The sequence below is a fragment of the Megascapheus bottae genome, chromosome 21 (assembly GCF_031878675.1).
Source record: "Megascapheus bottae isolate mThoBot1 chromosome 21, mThoBot2.hap1, whole genome shotgun sequence".
NCBI lineage: Eukaryota > Metazoa > Chordata > Mammalia > Rodentia > Geomyidae > Megascapheus > Megascapheus bottae.
The window spans coordinates 38,516,954-38,529,636 of NC_143529.1; the positions used below are offsets into that span (position 1 = coordinate 38,516,954).

The 12,683-nt window shown below is 57.7% G+C and overlaps 1 protein-coding gene across 6 annotated transcripts in view; it reads right to left on the bottom strand.

The window, feature by feature from the left end:
• Window positions 1–887: 887 nt before the first annotated feature.
• Hdac4 (histone deacetylase 4) overlaps window positions 888–12,683 on the bottom strand; it is a 228,194-nt gene continuing 216,398 nt past the window's right edge. For all 6 annotated transcript variants that reach the window (XM_090355164.1, XM_090355165.1, XM_090355167.1 and 3 more), the window contains exons 23-27: window positions 7,472–7,590; window positions 6,220–6,353; window positions 2,331–2,415; window positions 1,771–1,912; window positions 888–1,624 (exon numbers count right to left, since the gene is read on the bottom strand). In XM_090355164.1, coding sequence (XP_090211290.1) covers window positions 1,585–1,624; window positions 1,771–1,912; window positions 2,331–2,415; window positions 6,220–6,353; window positions 7,472–7,590 — 520 coding nt within the window. In that variant the 3' untranslated portion in view covers window positions 888–1,584. The remainder of the gene's footprint in view (window positions 1,625–1,770; window positions 1,913–2,330; window positions 2,416–6,219; window positions 6,354–7,471; window positions 7,591–12,683) is intronic.

A 12,683-nucleotide genomic window follows, 5' to 3' on the forward strand; every position in this document is an offset into this window, starting at 1 on the left:
AGCAAAAATTAAGAAAGTAAAAGTTCAAGAAATTATTACCATTCAGAAAATTGCTAAATGGTGAAGAAAAATGTAAAATTCACAAAACAATGCTTATTTAGGATCTTTTTTTGTGTGTGAAAAATTCATACAAAAATCAACAGCAAATTTATATTCTTTGCTATAAAAACTCATTAGGTACATATGTGCATGGAGGCCTGGAGAGGGATGGGGTCTCTTAGAAAAGAATTAAACTTAAAAGTACAAACGGATAGGGAAGGTGCCTGGGGAGGGGGAGGGGGAGGGGGAGAGGTCTGAGTGCTGGCCAATCCAGACCCCGAAGACCTAGGGGCTTCATCCCGGTCCTGTACCCTAAGCACCTTAGAGCTAATTTCCAAGTCCTCCATCGGCCAGGGGCCTTCGCAATCTGCATTTATTATATATATATAGATATATATATATACTTTTTCTATAAATGCATTATAAATATTTTATCAAGATCTTGTAAGAATCAAGTTTCTTAGCCTGGAATACATTGGAATATATATTATACATATATATATATATATTTATACCTAAAATTTAAGCAATACTTCATGCTACTTGCTTTTAATAAAAAGCATTCCGATCGCAACACCGCAGTGTGCTGGCGACATGCTTACGACCAGACGGAGATGCTCACTGGCGACGTGACACATGAGGAAAGAACACTTTGGATTCATTTAAACGTGTGGGGCTTCAAGCCCCCAACAGTGTCTGCCGCTTCTCTGGAACGACCTTCATTTCTCCAAACAGCAATAAAGCCAGACAAGGCCCACAGCCGCTGCCTGGGCAGCAGCTGGCACCGGCCTTGCCAGAGCCCGGCGGCCACGGCCAGGCTCCACCTGGCACAGGGAAATGTCATCCACTTCCTGTTTACTTATTTATTTTTTTAAGGCATTGTCCCTCAGACTTCAGAAAACCCAGCCACAAAAATCCATCAGAGCAATAAAAAAAAAGGCACAAACTTGCATCTTCCGATGGCTTTGAGACGCTCAAGCCGGTTCCAGGCTCACATTTCTGTTCTGTCCAGTTTTTTCTTTAAAGGTCCACCAGCTCTGTCCTCTACCATCTGTGAACCCCGCAGCGCTGAGGTTCACTAGGCAGGCCAGAGCCATAGAAAACTCGGTTGTTGTTTAAAAAGAAAAAAAAAAAAACACCTACAAGATGAGTTGAGTGGTTTACATGGAGACTGTGGAATTGTAAGAATCAAACTTTAAGCACCAGTTTTAATCAAGTTTGTTTTGTATTATTAGATCTTTGATTTTCTCTTTCGCTTCTCCCTGTCACTAGAACTTGGCAGCGCTGCCCACGCTCCCACAGGCTCCTCCCTTCGCGCTCCCCAGGGAACGGCTGGCGTGTGCTTGGCTTCCGGGTGTCCGTGCGCGTGCTGGGCGCCACGCATGTGCAGCTCCAGACATCCCGGGTCTGGGGCTGCCGCCGCTGCCGCCTGGCGTCCCTTCGGGCTCAGAGGGCACCGCTGCAGGACGCAGTAGTGACACCGCAAAGTTTCTTGGCTGAGCTTCAAGACAGACAGACAAATGAGAGAACAGCAGCATCCGGGCCCTACAGCGGAGGCTCCTCCTCCATGGGCTCCTCGTCCGGCCTGTGGAAAGGAAGAGGACACAGTGGGCGCACGGCGGGTGGCGCGTGCCTGGGCAGGCAAGGCAGGGCGGGCAGCGGCGCACACTGTCACCCGTCCCCGCTGAGCCACCGCACAGAGCTGCGGGGGAGGCGAGGGCAAACGCTCACCTCTTCTCGGCGGGCTTCACGCCCACGGATAGAGAGGCCATGGCTGTGACGGTCTCTGCCTCTTCACTCTCGCACTTCTGGGCCTCCACCAACGAGCGCTCCACGGTAGAGGCGTGGCGCTGCAGGCAGCGCCAGTACTTGCCTGGGGGGGGGGGGGGAGAAGCAGGCAGTGGTCACGGCAGCTCCACCAGGTGTGCGGGGCAGGAGGCCCCGCCAGCTCCCGGTCACCAGGAAGACTGCCCACGTCGCTTTTAGGGTGCAGTCTGGCAGCAACCTCTGGAGGTTTCTGGCTCTGGGAGCAGGCAGGCGTGGGACGTCTCCCCATGTGGGCCGAGCAGGCAGGGCTGGCCCTGCTGTCAGTCAGCTCCCCGGCAGGAGGGAGCCAGTGGGCACAGCTTGGTAGCCAGGAACGCAACGTTCCCTCCTGGGGAGCTGGGGGAGACCTCGGGCACACACCCCGGCCTGTGTCCTCAGCTGCAGTCTCCAGGGCTGAGGGCAGGGCAGAGAGGCCGGGGGCCTGGGATGCGGACATAGCCACGGGCCCCCAGCGAGCAACTTACTGTGGATTTCCATTACTTTCTCCATGGAGCGGACAGCATTGGTGTTGGGTCGCTGCTGCAAAACCTTTTCTGGCAGAGGCTCCAGCTGGAAAAGAGATTCAGATATGCAGTGACCATAAACCACAGCAGCAGAACCCACGTGCTTCATGGCGGCATGTCCAGAGCCGGCACCTGTCTCCTGAGCACGGACTCTGGAACCTCCCGGACGACACAGCAGCCCTGCACAGCCACGTGTGGCCTTGGTACTGACAAGGCACATGGAGGGGAGCCCTCAGATGGGTCCCCTGGGCACCGTGTGCACTCTCGGTCCTAAGAGAAGGCGGAAATGGCAGTGCCCACTGTGGTTACACAGGGAGGGGAAGCCACGCTCTGCCTCACACAGCCTCTCGTCACGCTTTCCCCCAAGAAACTAACGGAAGAAGTAAGCAGATTCCATTCTGCCAGGGACAGGTGTGTAGGCAAATGACAGGGCCAAAGAACAAATGAAACACCTAAAGCAGAAGAATCAGGTTGGGTTCCGGCGGCTGACACCTGCCACCCTAGCCACTCAGGAGGCTAAGATTTAGAATCATGGTTTGAAGCCAGCCCGGGCAGGCAAGTCCATGAGACTTTGATCTCCAATTTACCACCAAAAAGTTGGAATTGGAGCTGTGGCTCAAGTGGTAGAGTGCTGGCCTTGAGCAAAAACATTGAGGGACAGCACCCGAGCCTTGAGTTCAGGCCCCAGCACCCGCACAAGAGACATATGACACAAAACCAAACAAGAGCAGAGGAGCCAATAAGCAGACAAAGCTACCAAAGCAGGTGGAATGCTGGCTCCTGGGTGAATCACAGCTGCTAAGGCTACATTTTGGTCTCGAGTTTGTTTCTGTGCAGAAGACAAAGCCACGGCGTGGGCAGTTGGACCACTGTGGCCCAGTGTCTGGTCTCAGGGATGCTGAGCAACCGGCATCCAGTAAGGCCGCAGGCGCGCATGCTGCTTGTATGCAGGAGAAGAGACTCCCAATCCACAAGGTGCACCACGCAGAGGAGCCAGGAGCAGGTGAAGGACGAGCCACAGGGACGCCACGGGACCCGCAGTGACCCGGCTATGTGGCTGGACAGGCTGAGCTGTGCAGCCAACTCAGAGCAGAGTCCCCACTAGGGTAAGAGCACCATCTGTGGACCTGCACGGGTCTAAGTACGCACGCCTAGACTCCTTCGAGAAGAACGCAAGCATTCACCACCCCGGTAGGTGAGCAGTCACACCTCAGGGGACACGGCGCTCCCGGACAGGGGTCCTGAGACAGCCCTGGCTGCGGTCTGCCCTTCCGAGCAGCTGTCAGTCATGAAATGCTGGGCATTGGTGACGACGGGACACTCCGCTGTGTGGATATCTTACACAAGTATCCAGACAGGATGGCGCTTCAGAACACTGCAGAATGCCGCTGAGCAAGTAGCCCTTTCCACGCTACCTCATCCTCACCGAGGGCCCAGCTCTGAGCTGGGGGGTACCAGATGGCGTTGACTGTCAGGAGGCACAGAGCTGCGAGGCGCTGTCCCTCTCCCAGGCCTCCTGGCAGTGGTGGACCCCACCACTGAGGGCACACCGGCCTTGCGCACCGTCTGGTTTTCCGTCCAGTGCTCCAGGGCTCCTCCCCACGTCCCCCTTGTGCTGGCCACAGGCTGCTGCCAGACTGGGGAGGCCCAGAAGGCTCCAACCTGGCTAAGTGGCACATGGCATCTTTGCTGACTTCACTATGGTCACCAGCCACAGACAACTGAAAGGGCGAATGCCGTGAGTGCTGCCGGGAGCAGTGCTAGGCTGGGCCTGAGTGGGGGAGGCACGTGCAGGCGGGCACGCCGCACCTGTGGCCTTCGTGACAGGGCGCCGGGCTCCCTGCAGGCCGGCCCTTCCACAGATGGCTGCCAGGCTATGCGTGTGCCATGCCGACTCCGCCTGCTGGCCATCAGGCCTCACAAAGGCCGGGGCAGAGAAGGGGCTCCATCCAATTTTGTGCATTAAAGATTTAAAGAGCCTTGGGGCTGGGAGTTTGGCCTAGTGGTAGAGTGCTTGCCTAGCATGCACAAAGACCCGGGTTCGATTCCTCAGCACCCCCACACATAGCAAAAAGCCGGAAGTGGTGCTGAGGCTCAAGTGGTAGAGCTCTAGCCTTGAGAAAGTCCAAGAACAGTGCTCAGGCCCTGAGCTCAAGCCCAGGACTGGCAAAAAAAAAAAAAAAAAAAAAAGATTTAAAGAGCCTTCAATGAAAGGAGTGCTTCTTGTTGCTTTTTAAAGTGTTTTAAGGTAGAACTGTGTTGTTGTTGTTGTTGTTGTTGGTTTGCTAGAAGAGCAAGCAAGAGATGAGGACGCAGGCAGGCTGCGGGAAAGCCAGGTCTTCTGTTGTTACTCTAAAGTGATTAGCACAGAGAATCTAAAGGCTCAGTCTGTTCAGCTGGGCCTGTCTCTTAACTGTGGCTGAAGGGGGAGACCACGAGTGGGAAGAAAGAACAGCGCCACCAAGAGGACTGTTTGAAGGGCAGGTGCTCAACTCACCAGCTTGCCGGCAACATGCCCATGCAGCGCTCCCACTCAACCACAACTTGCAAAAACAAATTCTTTTTTTTTGTTGGTTGTGGGACTTGAACTCCGCGCCTGGGCGCTGTCCCTGAGCTCTTCAGCTCGAGGCTACCACCCTACACTGTGAGCCACAGCTCGACTTCCCGTTTTCTACAGGTTAATTGGAGATAAGCGTCTCCGGTTCTTTGGTGTCTTGGTCCTCAATCTTAGTGTCTTGAGTAGCTAGGATTACAGGTGTGAGCCACGGCACCCGGCCAAAAGCCACTGTCTTGACAAGGCACCAAATGCCTTCCCAGCCAGACCTCCGTGAGGCTCCACCTGCCGGGAGGCCTGTGAAGGGACAGTGCCTCGCAGTTCTGTACCTCCTGGCAGTCAATGCCATCTGGTACTACCCCATTTCCTTGCTGCTGCCTCCCCCAGACCTCCTGGCCCTGGAGGCCCTCCAGGCAGGACATGCTGGGTGCAGTGGGGAGGCCACTAAGGCATCAGCTCGGACCTCGTCCTAGACCCGAGACCTGGGTACACGGGGCCATCCCTGGGTTTCTGATATTGCCTCTGGTTGGTTGGGGACGCAGGGACCAGCATCGTTCTGGGGGCACAGGTGAAGCAGGGTAGAGGCCAGTGGCCAGACTTCAGAGCTGCCGGTCCCCTTGTTATGAACACCAGGAGGCTGCAGGAGCTCGTCATGCTGCCAGCCTTCCCCTCCAAGGGGGCGGGGACAGGGCAGCCTGAGGCGCACGGGCTCTGCAGGTGGCCTGGGGTGGCGGGAGCCTGTCCTCAGGCCCAGTGGCTCCGGGCCAGCCTGTGTCTCTGGAGTCTTGTGGGTAGGTGACGTAGGTGCTCGGCCCTGGCGTTCCCATGTCTGTGTGGCTCGTATTTGACCAGGCGGGTGCTGCAGGGAGCCCATCTAGTCTAGAAGCCCTCCACGCAGATTGGAGGATCAGAAACACTCCATGAAAGAAGCGCGCCCTCTGGGCTGCGCGCTCTGGAGGACTCAGCCGGGAAGCACAAGCACGCATGTGTGCTGTCAGGTGATGCTACGTGGGCCTGATTCTTCTGGGGGGAGGGGCGGGGAGCCAGACAGCACCCCGACAGCAGATGGTGCTGCTGGGTACAGAGGCCACCTGCCGCCCGCCACTAGGAGCCGTGACATCAGCCACACCTGTGGACCTTCCATCACGACCCCCCACACGCTGCACGTCTTCTTCCCTCCACCCACCATCAGAACCCAGCTTCTCGGCCAGTCTAGCCAACGTAGCCCTGGCGGGAAGCACGAGGGGCAGGGGCTACGGCACTTGGGAAGCCCAGCACACAGCGGGGTCGCCGTACCTCGTCTCCCAGCAGAGCAGAGACGCACGCTTCTGAGGCATCGCAGATGGCCGTCAGGTCGTGGCCGCCCTCCAGGGCCAGCACGACCCGGCCGCCGGCCAGGCCCATCAGCTGCTTTGTCAGGTACCCAAAACCTGCGGCAGGAGACAGACGGAACATTACATTTCAGCACCCCAGAAATGCGGCTCCCATCTCCCACCCCAAGCGCGTGGGCCGGGTTTGGCTTACTCAGTGTATCTCAACTGGGGTACTGGGTTTCCTGCCCTTCAGCTCAAGAGTGCAGTATGGGTTCTGTGCTGTGATCACTTGTCTGGGGCACAGGGCACCCAGAAGCCCCGTGCCACGTATACACCCAGGTACCCAGAGGCCAATACCAAGCGTGCCTCGTGGCTTCCCATGCCCACATCTGCTCGGAGCCAAAGCCAGTGCCTTCACTGTGCAAAGGAGCCACCTGGCAGCCAAGATCACCACCACCTGTAGCCACAAGAGGCCGGGGCGCACTAGACATCAGGGGACTCAGCAAGCCGTGGGGTCCATCCCGGGCCCTCAGCAGACCTCCAGCACGAGGCTGCACTCATGCCCTGATAGCCGTTTGCCTTTGCAGGCGGGAACTCTGGGTCCTCTGCCTGGTTACTGCAGAAGAGTGAGGAGGCATCATCACAGCATAGCCACCCCCCAGGCCACCTCCAGTCCCCACCATGACCTCCCTGGGGACTCTCTGTCTCCCCTGTATGAGGGCCAGATGGGCCCTCCTTCATTTGAGCTGATGGGACAGCTAAGGGAGGGGACAAAGCTAGAGGGCCTGCACTCCCTTCTGGTATGCCGTCAGTGTAGAAACTGGGCCCACAGCCACTAGGCTGGCTCATCTGTGGCCTTCCTTCTGGACCAGGATGCCGTGTGCTGTGGCTGCACAGCAGAGCTCCTTCCTAGTTCCGGCAGCCCCTCAAGTGCCCCCCCCCCCCCGCAGCCCCAGCACAGGGCAGGCCCACCCCTCAGGAGCTACAGCAGCATCAGAGAACAGAAACCAACCCAAGACAAGGCCCACGCCAGCTCTGGTTTGGCTGGAGACACGGGGGAGCCTCACTGGTGGCTGTTGTCCCAGGGGCAGGGAGCTGGGCTTCCTGAGCCAGGCCAGTGGGGGCCCTGGGGCTGGCAAGGTGAAGGTGACGTCCATCTACTGCCCGACTTGAAGCCCACACCGGGCATCACGGAGCGACCTGAGCCCGGGCCTGATCTTGGCAGGCCCACTTACATTTGGCGGACAGGTTGTAGCCCCCGAGGGGCGTTGGGTGACCCTCCACTGCGTCGAAGCCCGAAGACACCAGTACCACATCCGGGGCAAATTCACTGGCGATTGGCATGACCACCGTTCTGCAAGGGGCAGGGGACAGTGTTAGGGGCCAGCTGGAGGGGACTCGACAGTGACGGGAACAGGGCCCTGGAAGCCAGTGGGACGGGATCTGAGGCCATCACTGGGAGGAGGTCAACTTTAGCGTGATGGCGACGGATCTCACAGGCCTCTCCAAGTCCAGGACAACGAGCCCACACCCCACAGCAGCTCCGGAAAGGGGCGGCACAGGGCCTTCTCGCTGGCCTGTGATCACTACAGCACAGGCTGGAGGGACAGTCTCCTGCTAGGCCAGCGGTCCCATCTCCATGGCACGACACTCCAGGCGTGCCTTCCACTCCCATGACAGGAGGGGCGCTTTCATGAACCCTGCTGGCGTGTGCTGTGGTCTGCTCACTCCAGCCCGGGCAGTGCAGAGTCCACACAGAGCCCACACTTGCCAGGGGCTTCCTGCACACAGCAGCGTGAGGGGAGTTAAGGAGCAGATACCTACAGTGGTCACGGGGAACATGGGCCGCACGCTTACGAGAACTCTCTGGAAAAGGCAAACCCTACCAAGAGTGAGACACTGCCCTTGATCTGCTGAGAAACCAGTCAGCCTGGCCTACAAGAACACAAGCCCTCAGCAACCCCGTGGGCCTGGACTGGCCTCATCCCAGGCTCATGGTCCGTCCTGGCCTCTAGTCTTTCCCTAGGAGCCAGACGGGTGGGGGTGTACCCCTTCCAGAGGCAGCAGTGGTCCTCAGGGGAGCTGCTCTGGACCTAGGGGTGTGCCCTGGGTGTGGGAAGATGTGGGGACATGGGTAGATGCTGAGCCTGCGGCCTCCCTCTGTGCAGGTCCCTCACACCATCACAATCATGTGACCACAATCCTCAACCCTGCCTTGTTTCTCACTCAGCTGAATTCCCACTGTATCAGCTGTGGGCCAAAAGATCTCCCTGGGGTTGCAGGCTCACCATCAAGTTCCTTTGGTTTGGGGGAGTGAAAGTTTGGGGCGGGAGCGTGGCCTAGTGGTAGCGTGCTTCTCTAGCATGCACAAAGCCCTGGGTTTGATTCCTCGGTACCACATATATAGGAAAGCCAGAAGTGATGCTGTGACTCACGGGGTAGAGCACTAGCCTTGAGAAAGCCCAAGGACAGTGCTCACAGGCCCCAGGAATGGCACTTAAAAAGTCTATAATGCTCTGACCCCCAAAGGCCAAAAGAAGGGTACAATCCCTGGGGCAGGCTATTGCACAGCCGGGGTTGGCACACGTCTGTGCCAGGCTGCCGCAGAGCGGGGTCGGCACACGCCTGTACCCGGCGCCCACAGGCCAGGCTTGAGGGCAGATCAGACCCAGCCCCCAGCCCGTCTACACAGCTCCCGAGCTGCTCTTCAGTGTGGCCCTCAGCCCAGCCTTCAGGACCTTCGAGTGGGAGGTTATGAGAAAAAAACCAGATGCCTTAGTCACTTCACACAGCAAAGTACAGAGTGGGAGGTGAGGAGCCAACACCCAGCCACACCCAGAAATCCTCGCCCCGGGTGTCCCAGGGCCTCCTCCTCCCAGGGCACGCATGGCAGGCCCAGGCCTCGCCCAGGCTCCTGACTGACAGACAGCAGTGCAGAGTGCAGCCGCCCTTCCTGCTCTTCGCAAGACTGGCTTCCATGACTGCAGCACCCAGAACCTTTCTTCATGCAGAAAAGCAGCTCCAGCTAGAGCTTTGGCATGAGCTTAAAGCAAGGAAAAGCAGAGTCTCACACAGATGCTGTCACTGACCAAGCCCGTGGCCACTGCCGTGAAGCAAGTGCATGTGGTAGGCTTTGGCTTTCTGCTTTGAAGCTGTGCTGATCTACGTCATGTCTAATCCCTGCTCCACGTCATCATCAAATGAAGTTCAGAGCACGAGTCCTTGGGGTCCACGCTCGGTGTGCGGTGGAGCAGCCTCAGAGCCAGTCAGAACAAAATGCAGAACCTGCCCCAGACTGCCGGCCCCAGCTGCCTTGCAGTGAGAGTGAGGGCATGTAGGATCCTGCTGACGTCCTGGGCTGGGCACCCTCCAGGCTATCCTGGACACAAGGGTACCGAGAGTGAGGACGAGCGGAGGTGAGGACGAGCGGAGGTGAGGACGAGCCGAGGTGAGGACGAGCGGAGGTGAGGACGAGCCGAGGTGAGGACGAGCGGAGGTGAGGACGAGCGGAGGTGAGGACGAGCGGAGGTGAGGACGAGCCGAGGTGAGGAGGAGCAGAGGTGAGGATAGGTGAGGTGACGATGAGCCGAGGTGAGGACGAGCCGAGGTGAGGACGAGCGGAGGTGAGGACGAGCGGAGGTGAGGACGGTGAGGACGAGCGGAAGTGAGGACGAGCGGAGGTGAGGACGAGCGGAGGTGAGGATAGGTGAGGTGAGGACGAGCAGAGGTGAGGATAGGTGAGGTGAGGACGAGCAGAGGTGAGGATAGGTGAGGTGAGGACGAGCGGAGGTGAGGTCGAGCCGAGGTGAGGTCGAGCCGAGGTGAGGACGAGCCGAGGTGAGCTGCCTCCTGGGAAATGTGGCACTCCCTCTCCACGCACGAGGATCTGCTTCTACTCCAGAGCCTCAGCCCCTCTCCGACACCCTGGGGCAGCCTCCAGAGGGAGGGGCACCCGCTTCTGCCTGCCATCACCTCAGAGGCTCAGTCTGCAGAGAAAAGCTGCCGTGGTCACCTTCGGATCGCCAGGCCCCCGTTTCCACTCACTGACGCCAAGTGGTTCCACAGCAGGTGCTTTCCTTCTCGGCCCCCTTCCACCCCCCGGAACCACGCAGAAGGAAGCTTGTGGGTGCGGCAGCCCTGGGAAATGGCCTCTGCCGAGCACAGGGTGCCTAGGCTTCGGCTCTGAGCTGAGGTCTCTTCTAGCCTTCACTGGTCATATCCCAGCTGCTCAGAAGCCATGTCTCCACATCTCACATGCAGAGCCTCCAACCCAAGCCTGACACTGTCCTTTCCGTGTCCCCAACCTGCAAGCTGCTCTTTGCCTGGAGCAGCACACCTTCTGCTCAGCCACGGCGCGAGAACTCACTGGGCCCACTGGGCCACCCCATGGGTCACCCTTCCTCTCTGGGTTCCTTCCCTAAGCCTGGCCCCTGGCCCGACCCTGGACTGTTCCATTTCAGACCACATCTTTCACTTGGAAGGCGGATCCATCCATCATTCACCAGAGGCGCCACGGGCAGGGCCTGTCACCCCTGGGGAGTGACACTGTGCCAGACTCACTCTGCCCCGAAGGCCCGGCCTCCCTACTGGGGAGTCCTGCCCACTCACTGATGCTCAGGGCTCCAGTACCTTTTCACTTTCTCTGTTGTTTCCTACAAGGGTCCAGGCAGGTTGGCCAAGGCTGGTGACACCTCGGTTTCTTTGCTTGTTTATTTCTAAAATCATCATACCCGGTTCTCAGATCAACCAAGTGGCAGTATATGTCTACAATTACAGCAACTCAGGAAGATTGAGGTTCCAGGCTAGCCCAGGCCAAAAAAAAATGGGCAAGACCCTGTCTCAAAAACAATCTAGGGGCCAGGCGTTTGGCCTAGTGCTTGCCTAGCATGCATGAAGACCTGGGTTCGATTCCTCCCTACCAAATACACAGAAAAAGCCAGTGCTGTGGCTCAAGTAGTAGACTGTTGGCTTTGAGAAAAACAAGTCCAAGGACAGTGCCCAGGCTGAGTTCAAGCCCCAGGACTGGTGAAAAAAAACCAAACAAACCAAAAACCAAAAAATAAAAGCCAGTCTGGGCATGCTGGTATATACCTGGGGCTCCAGTGTCTTTGGAGGCAAAAGTAGGAGGATTACAGTCCATGACCAGGAAAAAGCACATGACCCTATCTGGAGAACATTATGAGCAAAATAGGTGTGGCTCACACGGCAGAGTGCTTGTCCAGTTCCGATGCCACCTTGCCACACCCCACACCCAGGTCTTTAGAGAAACTCACAAGGCACAAGGGCAGCAGAAAGGAAGGCAACCCGGGGGCGGGGGGGGGGGTACTTGGCCAGCAGACACGCGACTGTGCAGGACAAAGCATCTGACTGCAGGTGGTACCCTGAAGACTCGCTCCTGAGAGGCAGGCCGGCCCAGCGTCTGCCCGGCTCACTGTACCAGCAGAACAGCAGCCGCTTGGGGCAGCTGCCCCCAGGATGAGGCCAGTGTCTGTGCCTCAGGGCTTCCTGTGCCCTTCAGAACACCCTGTGTGGCCAGGGCCCGGATGCACTCCCCACATCGTACCTGAGCCTGCCTCACGGGGGACAGCCCCCGTCTGGCTGACGGACGCTGCAGGCAGCAAGGCTGGCACTGACACAGGTACATGAGGGGTTAAGACCATGCACCACTGTCTGCATCCAAGCCCAAAGCACACTTCAAAGCCATGTCTGCCCCGAGACTGGTTTGAATTAAATTCCCCTTTCTTCTTCACGGCTCTGAGCCTGAGGAGAAAGTGCTGGCTACTTCTGGATCTCATTAGGGACAATTTTCTTATCTTTTCCTCATCTGAGGTTGGATCCCCTGAAAACACAACCTGGCAGGCTAGGGCTCTAAAAACAAGGGGCTGCCTTTGAGGTATGCACTGTCCCAGGGGGCCACCGAAAAGGGGAGCAAAGAAGAAAGGGGGCAGCCAGCCCGACCTTCTTCCTCAGCCCAGTGCCTAGGGACCATAAATTCTAAACTTCAAAGTGCTACTTCACATTCAAATCAATAAAAAAAAAGCCCGAAACCATTTTCCTTTTCAAAGAAGCTATTGAAGCTTTGCAATGTGCAGTGGTGAGAGATGACCGCACACGCGCGCGTACACACGCACACACACACGCAGCGGGCAGGACATCAGAGTAGAGGTCAGAAGCATGGTAGAGGCCGGGCCGTGAACCAGGAGAAGCCTCCAGGAAGGACTTTACCACCCCGGCCCTGGGACAATCCAGCAGGCTCAAGCTCTTACTCCAAGCTCTACAAATGGCTGGCACATAGAGAAGGGCTGGAGGTGAGGACTGGACGGACATGGCAAGGACAGACGTGAAGAGAGGAGCCACAGGCTCACACTGGTCAGCGACACAGGCAGGGTGTCCACGTACCCCGTTCACACCACAGGACACAGACAGGGTGTCCACGTACCCCGTTCA